The 16,574-nt window shown below is 40.0% G+C and overlaps 1 protein-coding gene across 1 annotated transcript in view; it reads right to left on the bottom strand.

The window, feature by feature from the left end:
- Positions 1 to 1,234: 1,234 nt before the first annotated feature.
- TYR (tyrosinase) overlaps positions 1,235 to 16,574 on the bottom strand; it is a 45,551-nt gene continuing 30,211 nt past the window's right edge. The window contains exons 4-5 of the mRNA XM_010182754.1: positions 9,855 to 10,036; positions 1,235 to 1,718 (exon numbers count right to left, since the gene is read on the bottom strand). Of these exons, the coding sequence (XP_010181056.1) occupies positions 1,495 to 1,718; positions 9,855 to 10,036 (406 nt within the window). The 3' untranslated portion in view covers positions 1,235 to 1,494. The remainder of the gene's footprint in view (positions 1,719 to 9,854; positions 10,037 to 16,574) is intronic.

Raw genomic sequence — 16,574 nt, 5'->3', positions numbered from 1 at the left:
ATCAGATAGTTGTAAAGAGCAATAAGGTCACCCCTCAATTTCCTCCAAATTAAACAATCCCAGTTCATTTTGGGACAGCTGTGAGTTTGGCTGGAGATGAGCTTTGGAACTATCGAGAACCATTTCAAGTCACCTTCCTTCCCCCCTGCAAAAGTAATTCTTTTTCATTAAGGCTTGTCATGTAATTAGATACCCTGTGTACTGGGTTTGCATGGCAAGGTTTTGATAGTGGGGAAGCTACAGAGGTGGTGTCTGTGAGAAGATGCCAAAAGCTTCCCCCATGTCTGATAGAGCCAGTGCCAGCTGGCTCCAAGATGGACCCGCTGCAGGACAAAGCTGAGTCAATAATCGCAACCCCCATTCCCCCTCCCCCTGAAGCACTTGGAGGGAAGACATAGAGAAATTGGGAGTGAAGGTGAGCTTGGGAAGAAGGGAAAAGGGAAGAGGAAGCTGTTTTAAGATTTGTTGTAATTTCTTATTACCCTACTCTGACTTTTGATTGGTAATATATTAAATTAATTTCCCCAAGTCGATTCTGTTTTGCCCATGACAGTAATTGCTGAGTGATCACCCCATCTTTATTGTAACCCATGAGCCTTTTGTTAATATTTTCTCTCCTCTGTGCTGCTGAGAAGGTGAGTGATGAAGTAGCTTGGTGGGCATCTGCCATCCAGCCAACGTCATCCCACCAAACCTTCTTTTGTTATTTATTGGTTACCTGTATGGAATATATGCATACTGAGCAATCAAAAGTCAATGATAATATGTACAATTGTTAAGTCAAACTGAATAGACATGGACATGCTGAAACTAGGGTTCATCTCCTAAAAACCTCTCAGCTCCCCAGACGAATGCATGATGGTATAGTAGACAATGAATTGGAGCATTTGGGGGAACTGAGAAGTGGTTTCTGAGAGTTCACTTTCTGCTGCTGCTGGACATTACAGGAGCTGGAGGGAAAAATATTTCTGTCCTAGAACGAAAATGTGTCTATGGGTCATTTACTCTGCTTAGAGACACCACATATTTTGCTCACTAAACTAAAGAGCTCTTTCTGCTTTTATATTCAAACACAGAGTGAATGTAGCACTGATGGTGCAGTCAGGAACCCCTCACTAAATCCATGTGCCAAACATATGGATTGCGCTGCGGGATTAGAGCCTACAGTCATAAAAGAGCAAATAAAACAGAAGAGAATTGTACATTAAAGCCACCAACATACAAGACGGTCTGGTTTCATAGGAGCATTATTTAATCTAGCTTAGGAAATACATGATGTTCTTTGGGTGGCACGGTAACTTATGTTGGATGTGGGAGACTTTTGTAGGAGGAAATGTCATAAGATACTATAACATTGGAGGTTACAATAGGCTTGAGGAACAAGACTGCCCATCTCATTTATGCAGGGCACTTCCACAAGGTATTTGTAAACACGAATCAAACACTGCATGCCTGATTAGCACCTTGGTAACAGCACTGAGTTACTGGAGGCCTCTAGAAATTGGACTGGTAAGTTATATTGTTGTAATCTTCACTTTCTACGAGCAAGGGTTGTATCTCTGAAGCAGCTCCTCTTCTTTTCTTCCGGCAGGCCAGAATGAGCCCTGCGAGCACAGCAGTGATGATGCCTCCTATCACGGCTGCTCCAAACAACCAAGGCCAGATCTGACGGGCTTGCTCAAGGTAGGGCGATAAAAACTCCTGGAAAGATCCAAGTGCTGAAAAAAACACAAACAAAAACAGAAAAGAAAAAGTCCTTTTACATGATGCAATGTACTGTCAGTTTTATAGAGGTTGTATAACGGACAATAGTGGAAGGGTGATTGAAACAAAGAAACTTCATTGTTAGAAGTTGTCTGAAGGTCACCAGTAGTTTTTAAACAATTTGCTTCAATCCTTATAGTCTGTTCCTCAATTTTTATATTAAAGGCAGGAACAGTGTTCACTGTCCCCAGTGCTCTTTATGTTTTTGACGAAACTGTAAGATTATAACTCAAGAAGTTTGGTACGGTATGGCCAAAGGTCCTGCTAGCACAGTGTCCTGTGGCAACAATAACCAAAGCAGAGCACTAGAAAGAGCTTAGGATCAGGTCAAGTCTATTGTGATCCTTTAACAAAATACTTACCCAATCTCCAACAACTTGCAGCTCAGGAATTTCCTGGACCAGATGTGTTGTTGTTAACAGTCATTGAAGGGGTTGGTTTTTTTTCCCTTCCATCCGCTTTTCTAGCTGCTCTTTGAACTTTTATCACAACTTCTTGCAGCAAGGCTATCCCTGCATTGACTACATATTGAGTGGTAAAAAAAGCTTCCTTTCACTACTTTGGAACCTGTCACCTGCTTGTTTCATTTGATAATTCATGTGTCGGGAGAAGCAGTAGAAAATTATTCTCTGGTCACTCTCTGCACAAGAAATCCTTAAAGAAAGAATTGGAGCCCTTTTTCTTTGGTGAACCCAGGGCAGCTTCTCACTGGTAAGATAACCAGCTGCCTTCTTGCTTTGCGGTGTGTCTGTGTCTCTGTTTCTGTCACTATGGCCCAAGAAGTTATGAAAACTCTGCCATACAGTACTCTCACTTCATGATAGGTATTGGAAGGTGACATCTTCACAGCATACCCAAAAACCTGTTGGCTCAAATTTGAGAAATTGGAATACCTGTCCCCTTGGGCCAAGAAGGATTTGAAACCCACATCTTCCAACTACTAGTTGTAATTGCTATTATTAGCTGTAATTATTAGCTATTAGGGGGAAAAAATGCACGTGTCTGAGCAACCTTTCTGAGACACTCTATGGTAGTTTATTTTTGAATAGTATCCATGCATCTGGACTGATTTAGATGTGCTTAAGCATGTTCAGTGTGGTATACCCCCACAAAGGCTTTAAATGTCTTCCTGACATCTTGCATTTTCACTGGTGCCCAGAAAAGTATTCCCATATATCTTGGATCATAGTGCTTCTGTTTGTACGCTGTGCTCTGAAATCATGCTTTTGGTTTGCAGCACCTTTAATGTTAAGCTATCCTCAGCACTTGAAGTTAAATCACTTTACGAGCTGTAATTTCAATTTAGGCTAAGTACAATTTGTTTGTCCCCACAGCTCAGTTTCTCTTTTGGAAATATTAGGTTGCTATTTCTCTGGTCCATGTTTCCCAGTTAATCCAGCTTAGTATTCTGAGATTGTATTTGCAAGAGTCTGCACGTTCAGCCTTCTGCTTCTGACCTCAGTAGACATATAAATGCTATATAACACTAAGAATTAGAATTAAATTAGGTTCTTGATGTTTCAGAGTGAACTCCACAAACTCCTGGGTATGAGGTGCATTCTCTCTTTAATCTTTCATTCCTCATCTGTCAAATGAGGACAGTACTATTCACTAAAGCCTTTATATTGTGAATATAAATTAATATTTCTGCAGGATTAGGCTGCTATAGTGATCAGCACCAAAGAAAAGTCTTAGAGGAGACATCTTCAGGAAAGCAATAAATCATACATTAGGCTACACACTCCTTAACTGAGAAAATGCAAATAAAAAGAAAAAAGGATTGAATATCTGGTTGTTAATGAGTGCTGTCTATGCTATGTAGTGAATGAAGTGGGGGTCTGGGGAAAAATAGTGATGATGCATACATGTAAGGGTGGAGGGTGGATTATGGATATATAGACAACATCAATGCTGGCATTTCTTAACTTTGTGTGCTTGACTTAGTAACTCCAACAGTTAGTACAAAGTTCTCTTCCTTGCAGAATTTATCAGGGATATGAGAGTTTTGTAAGTGATGTATTAAATTCATACTTTGTCCTTGAACCATCTCTCTCCTCTATCAATACTAGTTGGAGGTCTGAGCTATCTTCTTCCTGGTAAAACATGACATGACTTCGAGATGATGAGATACCACATTTCACAGCATGCCCTTTCAAAAGGGATTAATCTATTTTCTTATATCCTGATAATCAGTCAAACATGCCCTGCTACTGCTTTCAGCCTCAGTCTGTGCAGTTTCTGTCATCAGCCCAAAGCCAAAAGCTACCTCCTGGCATCTACAGCCTGTTTCATTTTGCTGCACAAAAGCTGTTTGGCATTGCTATCATAAAGTTGCTATAGTAACTCTTGGGTGTTAGAGAATGAAGCACCCCAGGACACTCTATAATCTGCTAATCTGGGACTCTACCACAACAGCAAGCCGATGACTGTACTGGCCAAAATCACGCAAACTGAGATTTCATGTATTCTGTTACAATAATTCTTTAATCGATAACGGGGCAAGACCCAACAGTGCAGCAACTGTGTTTGCTGTTGGCTACCTGGGAAAAGTGTGAAGGGAGAGTGTGTGGAGACACAACACACAGCTGCTTTGTGGGAGACATCAGCCAACACCAATTCCACTTCTTTTCACAGAATCACAGAATCATTAAGGTTGGAAAAGACCTTTAAGATCATCAAATTCAGTCATCAACCCAGCCCCACCATGCCCACTAAACCATGTCCTGGACAGCCAGTTCCTGTGTTTGACCGCTCTTTCAGTAATGAAATTTTTCCTCACATCCAATCTAAACCTCCCCTGACACAACTTGAGGCCATTTCCTCTTGTTCTGTCACTGGTTACATGGGAGAACAGACCAACACCCACCTCTCTACTCCCTCCTTTCATGAGCTGTAGAGGAGATAAGGTCTCCCCTCAGTCTCCTCTCCTCCAGGATGAACCTCACAGCTCCCTCAGCTGCTCCCCATCATTCAGGTGCTCCAGACCCCTCCCCAGCTCCCTTACCCTTCTCTGGCCATGCTCCAGCCCCTCAATGTCCTTCTGGGAGTGAGGGGCCCAAAACTGACCTCAGGATTCGAGGGGCGACCTCACCAGTGCCCGGTACAGGGGAAGGATCCCTGCCCTGCTCCTGCTGCCCACACCATTACTGATACAAGCCAGGATGGCGTTGGCCTCTTGGCCACCTGGGCACTCTGCTGGCTCGTGTTTGGTCACTGCCAACCAACACCCCCAGGTCCTTCTCCTTCAAGTGCTCTCCAGTCACTCCTCCCCACGACCGTAACACTGCATGGGGTTGTTGTGACCAAACTATTTGGAGTAAATGATAGTCCTCCCTGGAAGCTGCCATGAAGATGGATTAAAACTGCCCTTTCAGTCAATAGGTTCATGACAAAGCAACAGGAAGCCAGATCAGGCTGGTGCTTGATATCTACCCTCTCATTAATGACTAATACCAGTAATATCTCTTCATCTTGCTCTTTCTGATAGGAAAATAACAGGGATTAACCTCAGCTATGGTCTCAGCATTCAACTCTTATGCACTCTTTCTTCTCAAAGAGAGTGTTAACTCTAGGTAACAGCTACAAGTAATTTCTTACCCTTAATACATCAGACTGTTATTTTTAAATGTAATTTAAAAATACCAGGCAGTCCATTTTGTCTGAGTTGCTGGATGTCATTAAGAGGATAGGAAACCACAACAATGTAATTTTTAAGGTGAAGCAATGTGTATCTTCTATATTAAGGGTAATAATGAGGACTTTCCATGTTTATTGAAGAAGAAACATGCTATGGCCAATCTGTTATTGTGCATCCTGATATTTTCCTTTTGTGGTAATGTCAAACTACATTATTGATATCGTTGATCCAAAGGATGAAAAAAAACCCTTAATATTATTTTTTAAAGAATATTTATATATTTTAGATATTCCTTCTATGTCAACTACAGGATGGCAAAGTCTTTCCAGGGTTAATTACACAAATTAGAAACAAAAACTCTGGCCAACCAGGAAAGAAACAAAACATTTTTTCTATCATTCTTCTGTTGCCATAGCCCCACTGGTACGTTTGCAGTTTTGCTATTCAGCACGACATGTTTTTCTACTTCTAACATGGGTAGTTAATGGGCACTAGGTTCTAAAGTAAACCTTGAGGCAGCACAAACATATCTTACTAGACCAAGCTTGCAATTTTTTTCTTATCTTGGTGAGGAAGTTCTGCATAGTAATATTGCTGTGGAGTCCTGCCCACTCGCTGGCAGTGATGGCACATCCGCAGAGTGGATTACTGGCAAAAATGGATTACTCTGGAGTACTGAGAGGAGAAATATCAAATATTCCTGGGTGTATTTATAGAGCAATACTGTTTACTTTGTTTGACAACCTCAGTTAATACTTGAACTTCTTAAGCACTCTTTCACAGTTAACTTATATAGATTTCTCAAAAAAGAGGTGAGATCTGGCTATAGGATTCCTGATATCACCATGCTATATGCTACTAGGTTGTTAATAACTCACCCAAAGATAGTTTCTTACACCTAAATGGTTTCCAGGAAGAAGAAAAAAAATCAACACAGTTCTAAAATCCATATGTGTGTTTCTCCATTAGGCATCATTATCTAACTATCAAAATATCTGCTCATACTTTTATTTTTTTTCCTGAGGAATATGTTTTTGCATCCTGTCTATTAACTTTAATTTACAACTCCTTATTTCTACCTGAAAAAAAACCTCCAAAAACCTGGGCCCAAAATAATCTCTTCTCATCTTTTATTTAATTCAGAAATATAAACCACTTCCCATGCCAGCATTTTCCAAGTATTGTGACCTTTAATTGCTTATTATTGTCCCAGCATCCATTTTTTATTGTGGATTTTGCCACTATTTTATCATAGGCTCTTCCATGCATAGCATCACCCTTGCACATTGTGGCCAACAATGTGCACTCCTGAGTTGGGAGACTCAGCAGAGTCCCTCCATGTCAGTACCATATTTGCCATTTTCTACTCTCCTGGATGTGATTTTGCAACCAAATTGCTGAAAAGCCAGAAATAGAAATGAGCTGCAGGCAGACTCGGGATCTGAGCTCTTCTCCTGTAACACATCCACGACCAACCTGGCCTTCTATGTTGTAATCATAATGCTTTTATGCCTTGCTTTGACCTGAGTGTCAAAGATCCCTAGGTAAGGTGTTAAAAAATTGCTAATTACAGTTAGATTCCTGGATTTATAATTGTGTAGTTGCCTGCTTTTCCAAAAAAAAAAAAAACCCAACCAGGTGAATCACCCACGTACACATATAGTGGTCATCAAATTATTCCCACTGAGAGAGAGAGATTTTCTTGGGAAAAGTCAAGGCTGCGTCTACAAATTTATCTGTTCCTATTTCTGGAAGAAGAAGAACTAAAAAAAAATAGAAAAGGCTTAGGTCAGGCCCTGAAATGTAAGTGCTTGAACTAGCTTTTGCCATAGAAAATTGTTTTGACAGCCATTGCTAGGTGGTGCCATTAGTCTTCCAAATATTTTTTTATTGATGATAATAAATGTTAGTTTTCTGTAAGCCATGCAGGTTGTGGTGGTTTTACAGTTTGCAGTTCTCATGCCAAGGAATGCTGGGTTTCTGCTCCTGTTACTGCTCAGGTCAGCTCCCCAATAACTATACTCTGACATGTGTCTTTGAATCCCGAGGGATGAATTTCCAAGCACGCTGTTTGCGACCAATTAAGCTGCAATTAAAATAACCACAAACTGTGGCATACTGATTTGCTTTCCATGGAAAAGGGGCCTCCAGGCACCAGATTTTCCTCAAGGGAACAGCAACAATTTAATTTAGCATTAAAATGCCATTTTGTCACTGGGTTCTTTCCAAGTTTAGTTCTTGCAACCAGACTTATAGTGCTCTGTGCAGTTCTGCTTCATATTCACCAAGTCACAGGTGCTCCGAACCGCTGCCCTTGATGCTTTCCTTCAGCTCCTTCCTTTAAAAGCAAACTTTTTCACGTTGGAGAAAAGTCTGGGCTTAAACACTGGAGAACTGAGAAAATCCATATCTGCATCTTGAGATTCCAGGCCATTTCCCATTTGTAAGCAGTTCTTCCCTTCACTCTTCTCAGTGAGATTACCAAGGACTTGAGTGACATCCAAGGATTATCTGAGATTTCTAAACAAAGTTGAAATTCTTTCTCCGTGCTGAACTTTCAAAGTAATTTAGGAACTACTTTCCTTACCTCTGTGTTATAAACATGGAGAGAATTTAATAATAATTTTGTTTTCAGAGGATTGTATGCTCCCCTGGGAAAAGGGAAGAGACCAGGAGATTTAACATTTAACAATTAGCATTGTTAAAAGGTAAATAGTTTACAATTTGCTTCCTTTTGCAGTACCAGTTCAGGACTCAGTATTTCTGAAAGTCATGGTATTCAGCAGTTCTTCTGAGTGTACAATTCTAGAAATAATGTGGATCTAGGAAACTAGTGACTGTCATTAAAAATACGTATAAATATTTCCAGTCTTGATCAGGAGTTAAATTATGGCAATGTGAACAAAAAGGAAAAAATGCTACTAATAAGACTTAAAATAGTAATTTTCAGAATATATTTGAAGCATTTATTATATTTTTTTTCTGTCTGGGGTTAACCAAATTGTTTATGGCATATTAGGAGAAATATTGACTTCTGTCTCTGGGCTATAGTATGAGAACGGCCTTAAACAGTAATATTGGAGAGCTGCAGATTCCTTTCGTTGCATGTAAAATAGTAAAAACCCATATTTTCTGGATGACTATAAGTCCCAATCTACATTTTACTTGAGAAGTGAACAAACAAGCCAAATACATGACTGGACAGTTTATAAATTATGCAGAACCCATACGCCCCCATTAGTACTCAAACTCTGTCCGAATAGCAGGGATGCCCTGACAACTGATATTGTTTTGATAAAGACAGAAAGTGAGATATGAGAATGCTAACATTGCTAAAATGTCCCTGGTGCTTTTGCTATATTGTCATTGGACTTTCAGCTCTTTATTGCCTTTTAATCAAAGAGAAATGTTCACAGAAAGTTTTCTGCCTCAAACAGGGAAAGCAAACCTGCTCAGTAACCTACTGGTTGAGTGGTCAATGCTTTGCAAGGATGACTGCATCCCTCATCCCAAGTGGCTTTCGGCAGTGGTGAATGTCAGAGATCTGATCATCCCAATGGCCAGTTTTATAAAGAATTGAGCCAAATAATTCTGTGCAATCCTCAATTCCAAATAACATTTTATCTTTAGCAGAATTTAACCCTCCTATTAAACAATAAGGACACCAGTGCTACTCAAGTGAAACTATGAGCACTACTATGAGCATGAGCCTTGGTCTACCTGAGGTTCCTCATCATCTACAGCCTCAAGGACCTCTGTCTTCCCTGTGCCTGAGGATGGCCAAGATGCCCAAGTCAAAACTACCTCTGAACAGCAGTGCAAGTCAAAGCCATCACTAAACAGTGAAAAATTCTTTTGATTAAATAAAATGAGGATTTTGAGTGATTCAGTTGCATTCTGTACAAATAACCATAGGGCAAGCACAAATTCAATGGATCACTGTTTTAAGTGTGGCACAGACTTTGTGTTGGCCTTTGGCAGCGAGGTGAACTTTGTGTATTTAAAAGATCAATTTCCATTGGTAAACGAGGAAGAGTTTGCATCTGTCTTCCTTTAAACCATATCCAGAAATTGGAAAATCTCACTGAATCCCACTTGCATTGCACAGCAACAGCTGAACTGGGCAAACGGCTGACACAAAATCCAGCACTTTTTCAGCACTTTTTTTCCTCAATTCTTGTCATGAGGTGACCATTTGGGTCAGATTCTGCTCTTAATAAGCTAAGATAGATTGGATGGATGTCAGTGGCTCATTTTGGTTGGAATTTTTCTAGTGATATAATTTTAACTCTGCATATCATCGTACCAGAAATATGAAAATAAGCAGGTAAATTCTGGGACTATATTCAGAAAAAAACTGGAATAGAATAATTTTTTAATATCTTCTAATTTTACAGACATATTCCAAATTATAAGCAACAGATTTGACATTTATACGAAATAGTCACATTACCTGGTTCTTGTAGATACTCATAGTCATACCCCAGCTCTCTTGAGGGTTTAAAAAATTCTCCATTTCTGTAAAGGGGGATAAATGGGACCATGTAATTTTCTCGATTGTGTCCAATGGGTGCATTGGCTGCTGGGTAAACTTCTAGCATGGGCCTGTGTTTTCTTAGCCATCGCTCAAAAATGCTGTAGAAGAAAAAAGCGTGTCAATTAATGGTGAAGATTGATAGAAATATTTTTCTTGAATAGTGAAAAAGCAGTGTTGATGCTTTTTTTTGTGAACTCTGGGCACAGAGTGACGTGCAACAACTTGAGTTCATGTGCACGTAATGCTTTCCAAATCATTTGGGGTTATCTACTTCAGTGCTGAGTTCCTCTGCAATCCTACAAAAAGCAAAGGCCTGCAGCTCTTCAAAGAGGCTGAATATGCTTTAAAATTATATAAATGCAATTCACTGTCTCACTGTGGCCTTACTGCAGTTTCTGCTCTGTATTTCACACAGTTGTGAAAGGGAGAGAGAAAAGGATTAAACACCTCAGTTCTTCCTTCTCACCTTTGGAAACATTTATTATCCTTCCTCTATATTCTTACCAAGGGTTTTCACGCCTGCATTAAAGTATGGCTACACCATGGTTGGTTTGACATCGCCAAGGAGATGGAAACATCTGAGGAAGAAGGGATGAGTCCAAAAACTTGATAAAGCAGCTGTCAGGAAAGAGTCTTTCTCCAGCCATAGCTTTTTCACTGACCTTGATGTCTCCATAATTGTTTTACATATTTTAACTCCTCTTTCCTAGCTGCAGTTGTGCAGCTTCTTTTTCACCCTTTATTATATTATCACAGAGGCACTGCCATGATGGGCTCAGCTTTGGCCAGTGACAGGGCTGGAAGCAGCTCCATCTGACATGGGGACAGCTCTTGTCACCTCATAGAAGCCACCCTCACTGCCTCATTACCAAAATCTTGCCACATAAGCCCAATACAAGCTGTCACCTACACCTCTGACTTCAGCGGCTCCTTTCCATTTTTCTCTGCCAAAATTTTGCCAATTAGTCGTCTGTCAGATGGAGAGTTTCTATTGACATTTCCAAATCAACTACTGGATGTGTTTGGAAAGCACAATTAACAACCATCCAAGGGGTTGGTAGGAGGAGGTTATCAGCCTCGAGCTCAGGGAGGGATAGCCGAATTCCTGTATCAGTTATGAGGGATGGAAATGGTCTAAATGGACCTGTAGATTGTACTATAATTGAGGTCTTGTTGCTCAACAGTTTCTGGTCCCTGACACTGGCTGCTGACTGGAGGACAGAGACTTGTCTCCCGTCCAACCTTGTAATTAATAATCAGCTGTTTGGGGACTCAAATTATCTCAGAAACACATACCCTACATGCAAGTATCAGCATCTCTGCCAGTAGAATTTTACCTTCTGTCTTTGTGCAGAAATGTTGAGAAACACTCTACTTACTCTGCCACATTAAAGCCCTCTCACACTCATCGAAACAGAGGTAGGGCTAAAGCCTCAGTTCTTTTTTTAGGATCAAAAGATTTAACAGATGGAAACATCACTATGTTCATACACCTTGTCAACCCTTAACAATGAAGGTATTAATCTTGATTAAAATCTTCATTTGTGGCTCTCATCTTCAGTTAATTTCATCAGCCCTGTCTAGAAAAACTCTTGTCAGAATAATAATGTTCAGTTGAAGCTTTCAGATGGATAAATTTAAACAATGATATCAAGGCTTCAGCTGCAGTCATCACAAGAAACTTTGAACAGAAACTCTGTAATCAGATTACATCTTTGGAGAGCAGCATAAAGAAATTCAGTAATCATTTGAAAAGGCATAGAATATAAAGGAAACTGGGACATCAGTTTAGCTTCAGGGGAAATGGGGTTTGTGTTGGACTCCAATTCTTTCCCTGCTGTTAGCAGTACAGATACTTTGATTATGGGTACATGGTAATGCTTTAAGAAGGCAGCAGAGGTAGGACTTGGGTCAGGTTTCCAAAGTCTGGTGATGATCTGTATCTAAACCAAACGCTCAGAGGTACTTCTTGAGGGCTGATTTTTTAAAAAATGCTGAGCAGCCACATTCTGAAAATCCAGAGAACTGATGAGCACGCGGTTCAGAGCTAGAAGTCGTCATTTGCCTGAAATAGCTTTGTGTGACATGCCCTGAAATACAGCATCCTCTCTGGATGACTTAAACCCTGCAGTTTCATAAGCAGTTTCACGAAGAATCCTCAGGCCAGTAATCTTTCAAACAGAATGCAAATGCAAAGCATTTCCATGGAAATGAACATATGTACTTCTGGATTCCTTCATCTGCAGTGTGGTTCCCACATTAGATACCAAGCTTTTCTTAGGAGCAGCAGCAGCAGCCACATTGAATTGTCTGCCCTTGCAGCTGATTCTTAGATTTAGACACAATTTTATGCCTATAATTACTGATATGATGAATTGTGCTGATGCGCGATATGTATTGCCCAATTCATTGAATTGTTTATGAACAGTTCTCTTCTTTAGCTGGCATAAAATCATGTAATCTACTGAAATCAGTTTCATTTAACATATCTCTATGCCATAGTAGAAATCTCAGAAACATTTCAAGTGTCACACTTTCCATTACTCTCTTTAGAACAGCTGGCCCTGTGCATTTATCTTGACTTGGTTTGGGCTTTTTTGACACTTTGAAAGATTAGGATCATATTCTGCTTGCTAATAAAACAATTGGATGAAGTTGCATTTATTCTTTCCACTTGAAGGCTTATTCCTATCTTGTTCACTGAGATAGGCTCGTAACACTCTTTTTTCCTTGGCAAGATAATGCATGATTCTCTGTATTTTCATGAGGGTCTTAGTATTTTTCTTCTTTTGCCTGAGAAAACTGACAGATTTAATATATCAGTAGTATTTTTTTACATTTCCATCTGTTTCTATTTCTCCTTTTAAAAGGGGGGCACTGCCATTTCCCTGCCTTGCTCTGATTTTGTAAGAAAAGTTATGAAAGAAGGAACCTTACCCTTTAAGAAAGGGTTCCCAGCTGAGTGGAAAAAGCCGAGAAGAAAATCCATGGAGAGGGTACAACTTAAGCTACATCTCTGTTGTGAAGTACAAGTAGTCCTTGTTGGGCACTGTAAGCCATTTTGTATCAGAGCGTTACATTTTATGACCCCCCCCTAGCTGAGGCTGTTAATTCTCTTTGTACATTTTTAAGGAAAAATTATATCCTGAAGGAGCCAATGGCTTTAGCTGTCAGCTGGGTAGTGACGTTGGCACAGCATGCCTATCCTTGGGGAATTGTCTTAACTGAAAAGACTTGGCCACCCAAAAAAGGGATATGTGGACAGAACAATCAGAGTCTTTTGTCTTAGAGTACTATGACCACTGACTTACACACTCTAGGATATTTTTTCCTCAAATAAGGTGCACTCTCCATCCCTGGCTATGTTTGAGGTGGTTAGCATCAAAGGTGCTCTCCTGCATGTAGTGCTACCCTGTTCTGTATCCACATCTGAATAGCTATGGTGGATCATCTAATAATTCTTTTATGAGCTTTGGTCTACAGAGGTGGTTGTTTTATCTCATAATGGATGTGTGGTTCCCATGACAGAGAGAAATCAGTGCTTCCATCATCAGATGTTGATCCCCTTACTGTCGATAGAAGTTTTTATTTTCTTCCCTTAAAAGCAGCCATGTTGTATGTTATTTCCTTTAATACTTTGAAAATATGTAGTTGCTTTCTGTGCTTTGTTCAGTAGCGGTAAACTTGGAAGAGCTTATGGCCACAAAATTAAAGCTACATGCAGAGAGACAAAGTGCTGATGCAATTAGCTGGTTCCTTCGTGGAGTAACAATTTTCCTGGTAGAAAAGCCAGGTTTGCAGCCCTAAATGCCCTGGAAATGTTGGTTTTCTTGGCAAAACGCTGCTATTATGTTTCTTTCCATATGAACCTCTGCATCCTCCCCTGGCCCTGAAGATCCTAATGAAGCAGGACAATTAACAAAATGACAACTGAAGAGCTTTTTTCTTCCATATTGCCTCCCTTTCTTGACATAATAAGACTAAAGGTAACAAAAAGACAAGTGAAGAATCAGATCGGAGCTCTGCAATATCAAATCTCCACATTCCTTCTGTGCAAAACAAATGCTGGGCAGCGAGAGAGGAACCTGTCTGGTTGGTACTTTTTCCTCAGCATGTATACAAAGAGAGCAAGCAGATAATTATCAATTTGTATTGGTTGGAACAATATTTTCCAGACATGGAGACTATTTTACCATTGCAATCTCAGTTAGACCAGCATCATTTGGGAGATTTTGGCAGTGCTGAAGAGAGCAGATGGGATGTGAGAGTGGTAGGGAAGACAAGGTGGGATGAAGGAAAGAAGAGAAGAGCTAGTCAAAAGTCATCGGGAATTTTATTCAGTGAATGGAAATGGGGAGAAACCAACCTATTCTAGTATGAATAAGCCATAAATCCTCCAGGGTGACAACTCTTACCTAGAAGGGTATTGAGCAATCAGAACTTAAGAAATAAATATTGAAATATGGAAAATAACTAAATGAAATGGAGATCAGTATCCTGATAACCCTGATACCCTTTGTATTTCTTCAGCAGCAAGCAAAAGTGACTTGGAAGAGGTAGCTTTTATTTAAAGGCTTTGAAATTAAAAAATAATTCTATCTAGATTAGAGAAAAGACTGTTTCCATCTGGAAGGCTTCTTCCTTTGCTTGAAGAAATCAAAGTGCCCGAAGAGCATGTCCCAAATAAGATGCTAAGGCACTGAAAGTGATAGGAGAATAATTTGAATTTTGAAATATGTCCTCTCACATTTAGAGCTCAAAGCAGCTCAGTTTCTTGATATTGCACTTCCAAAGTAGAAATAATTTTGCAAATTTTCATTGTGAAGAAATGTACTTTGCTTTCACAAAGAGTTTTAGTGTGGTAAGGTGCTTTTACAGAGAAAATTAAAGCCATCTGTAAAAGACATGGATATATTACTTCCATTTAATTGCATATAAATAGACCTGAACATTTTCCTTGTTCTGCTGCATACATACCAGATGATATAAAGTGAAATGAAAAGAGTCTTAGTGGAAAATTAATTTGAAAAAAACCCCTGCTTGGTTTAAAGAATGGGGGAAAAATAAGATTGATTTGAGGATGATTAAAAAAAGGCCACCATATATATTTCTGAATCCATATTATTCTATGAATAATATATGCCATGGGATTATAGCTAATGAAAGGATGAGTCAAGAAATAAATGGGTTTATGTGGCCAATGGGAAATATCAAGCACAGCATAAAAGCACTGCTGTATATAGGCTGAATAACTTCATACTGTTCCAGATAGTGTTGTGTGCTCTGAAGAAAAGATGCTGCTCACAGGAAAGAAATCTTAAAACTTGGAAAAAGTAGAGTGAAACAATGAGAGTAGGCACTTTCTTTATCATTTGTGTCTCTCCTAAGAGTCATTTCCCAACAGTGTGCCTTCACAGTTGTAAGTAGTGTCCAGTTGACCAATTGCAGTGTAGGAGGACCTTATATATCTGTTATTAAAAATTTCCTTATATTGAACTACCACAGAGACACCAACACATGATGTAAACCCAGCTGCCCCTTCAGGAAGATTTCTAGAAGTTTATCTGAGACATTTTACCTTGCAATTCAGAAGAGCTGGAGAAGTGGAAAGGAGGAAGATGTATGACACTGCAGGTGTCCCCATGGGAGGACTACAGTCCCCTTATGGTTCATGGTCACTCTGGGACCGTACCACTACAGAGGACACCATCATGCTTTTCTCCTACCTTCTTGTCCTCACTTTCCTTGCAAGCATTTGCACAACCATGCCATAACCAGGATTAAGGGACTGAGTTGGTTTAAAGCCACACATCTTGTTTGTTTTCATTTGTTCTGGGATAGCTGAGGTGAGATAAAATTGTTGTTGTTGTTCATGACATCACTACTTGTGCCAGATTTGACACAGGGAGTTTCATTCCTCATCTACAGTTGTGAGCCTGAGGTTAGACCAGGCTGGCTACCACAGAAAGAAGGCAGAACATTGTTGCTTAGAGCTCATTTATACAATGTATTTCAGTATCATGAGCTCTGGCATTCTGTAAAAGAAATCTGGCAAGCAACACATATTTGCATTTGGGAAGAAGGAGAAAAGGAAACAAACTGAGGAAAGCTGAAATGCCAGTCTAAGGGCTGTGATTACACAGCAGTCATCACTTTAAAAGTTGGCAGTAGCCAACTGATATTACAAAGTCACCTCAGGTAATTCCCATCCCAAGCATTTGGGAGAAACATTGGTTCTTCAGTCCCGGAAGAGCTGCTTATGCTGAGGGTGCAATGTCAAGGCACTGTACTGTTTGCCAGTGTATATGCTTATGTTGCAGTGTCCTTTTATTTCATTTTAAGTTGGCTAAAAACACTACAGGGACTCTCAGGCACATTGCAAACAAATTGCAGCAGTCATAATGCAAGTGTCTGATTAAAAATTAAGATGCTTCCCTCAATTATTGTGAGAAACTCATCCAAGACCTCAGAGGCTGTGTCTCCCCCACTGTTGAATCACTGCTGAGTACTACCCTGGGTTACAGGGCTTGCTCTGTGTCCATCTCAGCTGCTGGGGAGCATCCAGGCTTCCACCGTCACCTCCAAGCTGCAGCATCCTTGGGCACAACACTTCTTCCACAAACCTTTGCTGTACCA

The sequence above is a fragment of the Mesitornis unicolor genome, unplaced genomic scaffold (genome assembly GCF_000695765.1).
Source record: "Mesitornis unicolor isolate BGI_N332 unplaced genomic scaffold, ASM69576v1 scaffold9914, whole genome shotgun sequence".
Lineage (NCBI taxonomy): Eukaryota > Metazoa > Chordata > Aves > Mesitornithiformes > Mesitornithidae > Mesitornis > Mesitornis unicolor.
The sequence above is the reverse complement of the archived record's forward strand: the minus strand, read 5'-3'. Positions and strand labels throughout refer to the sequence as shown.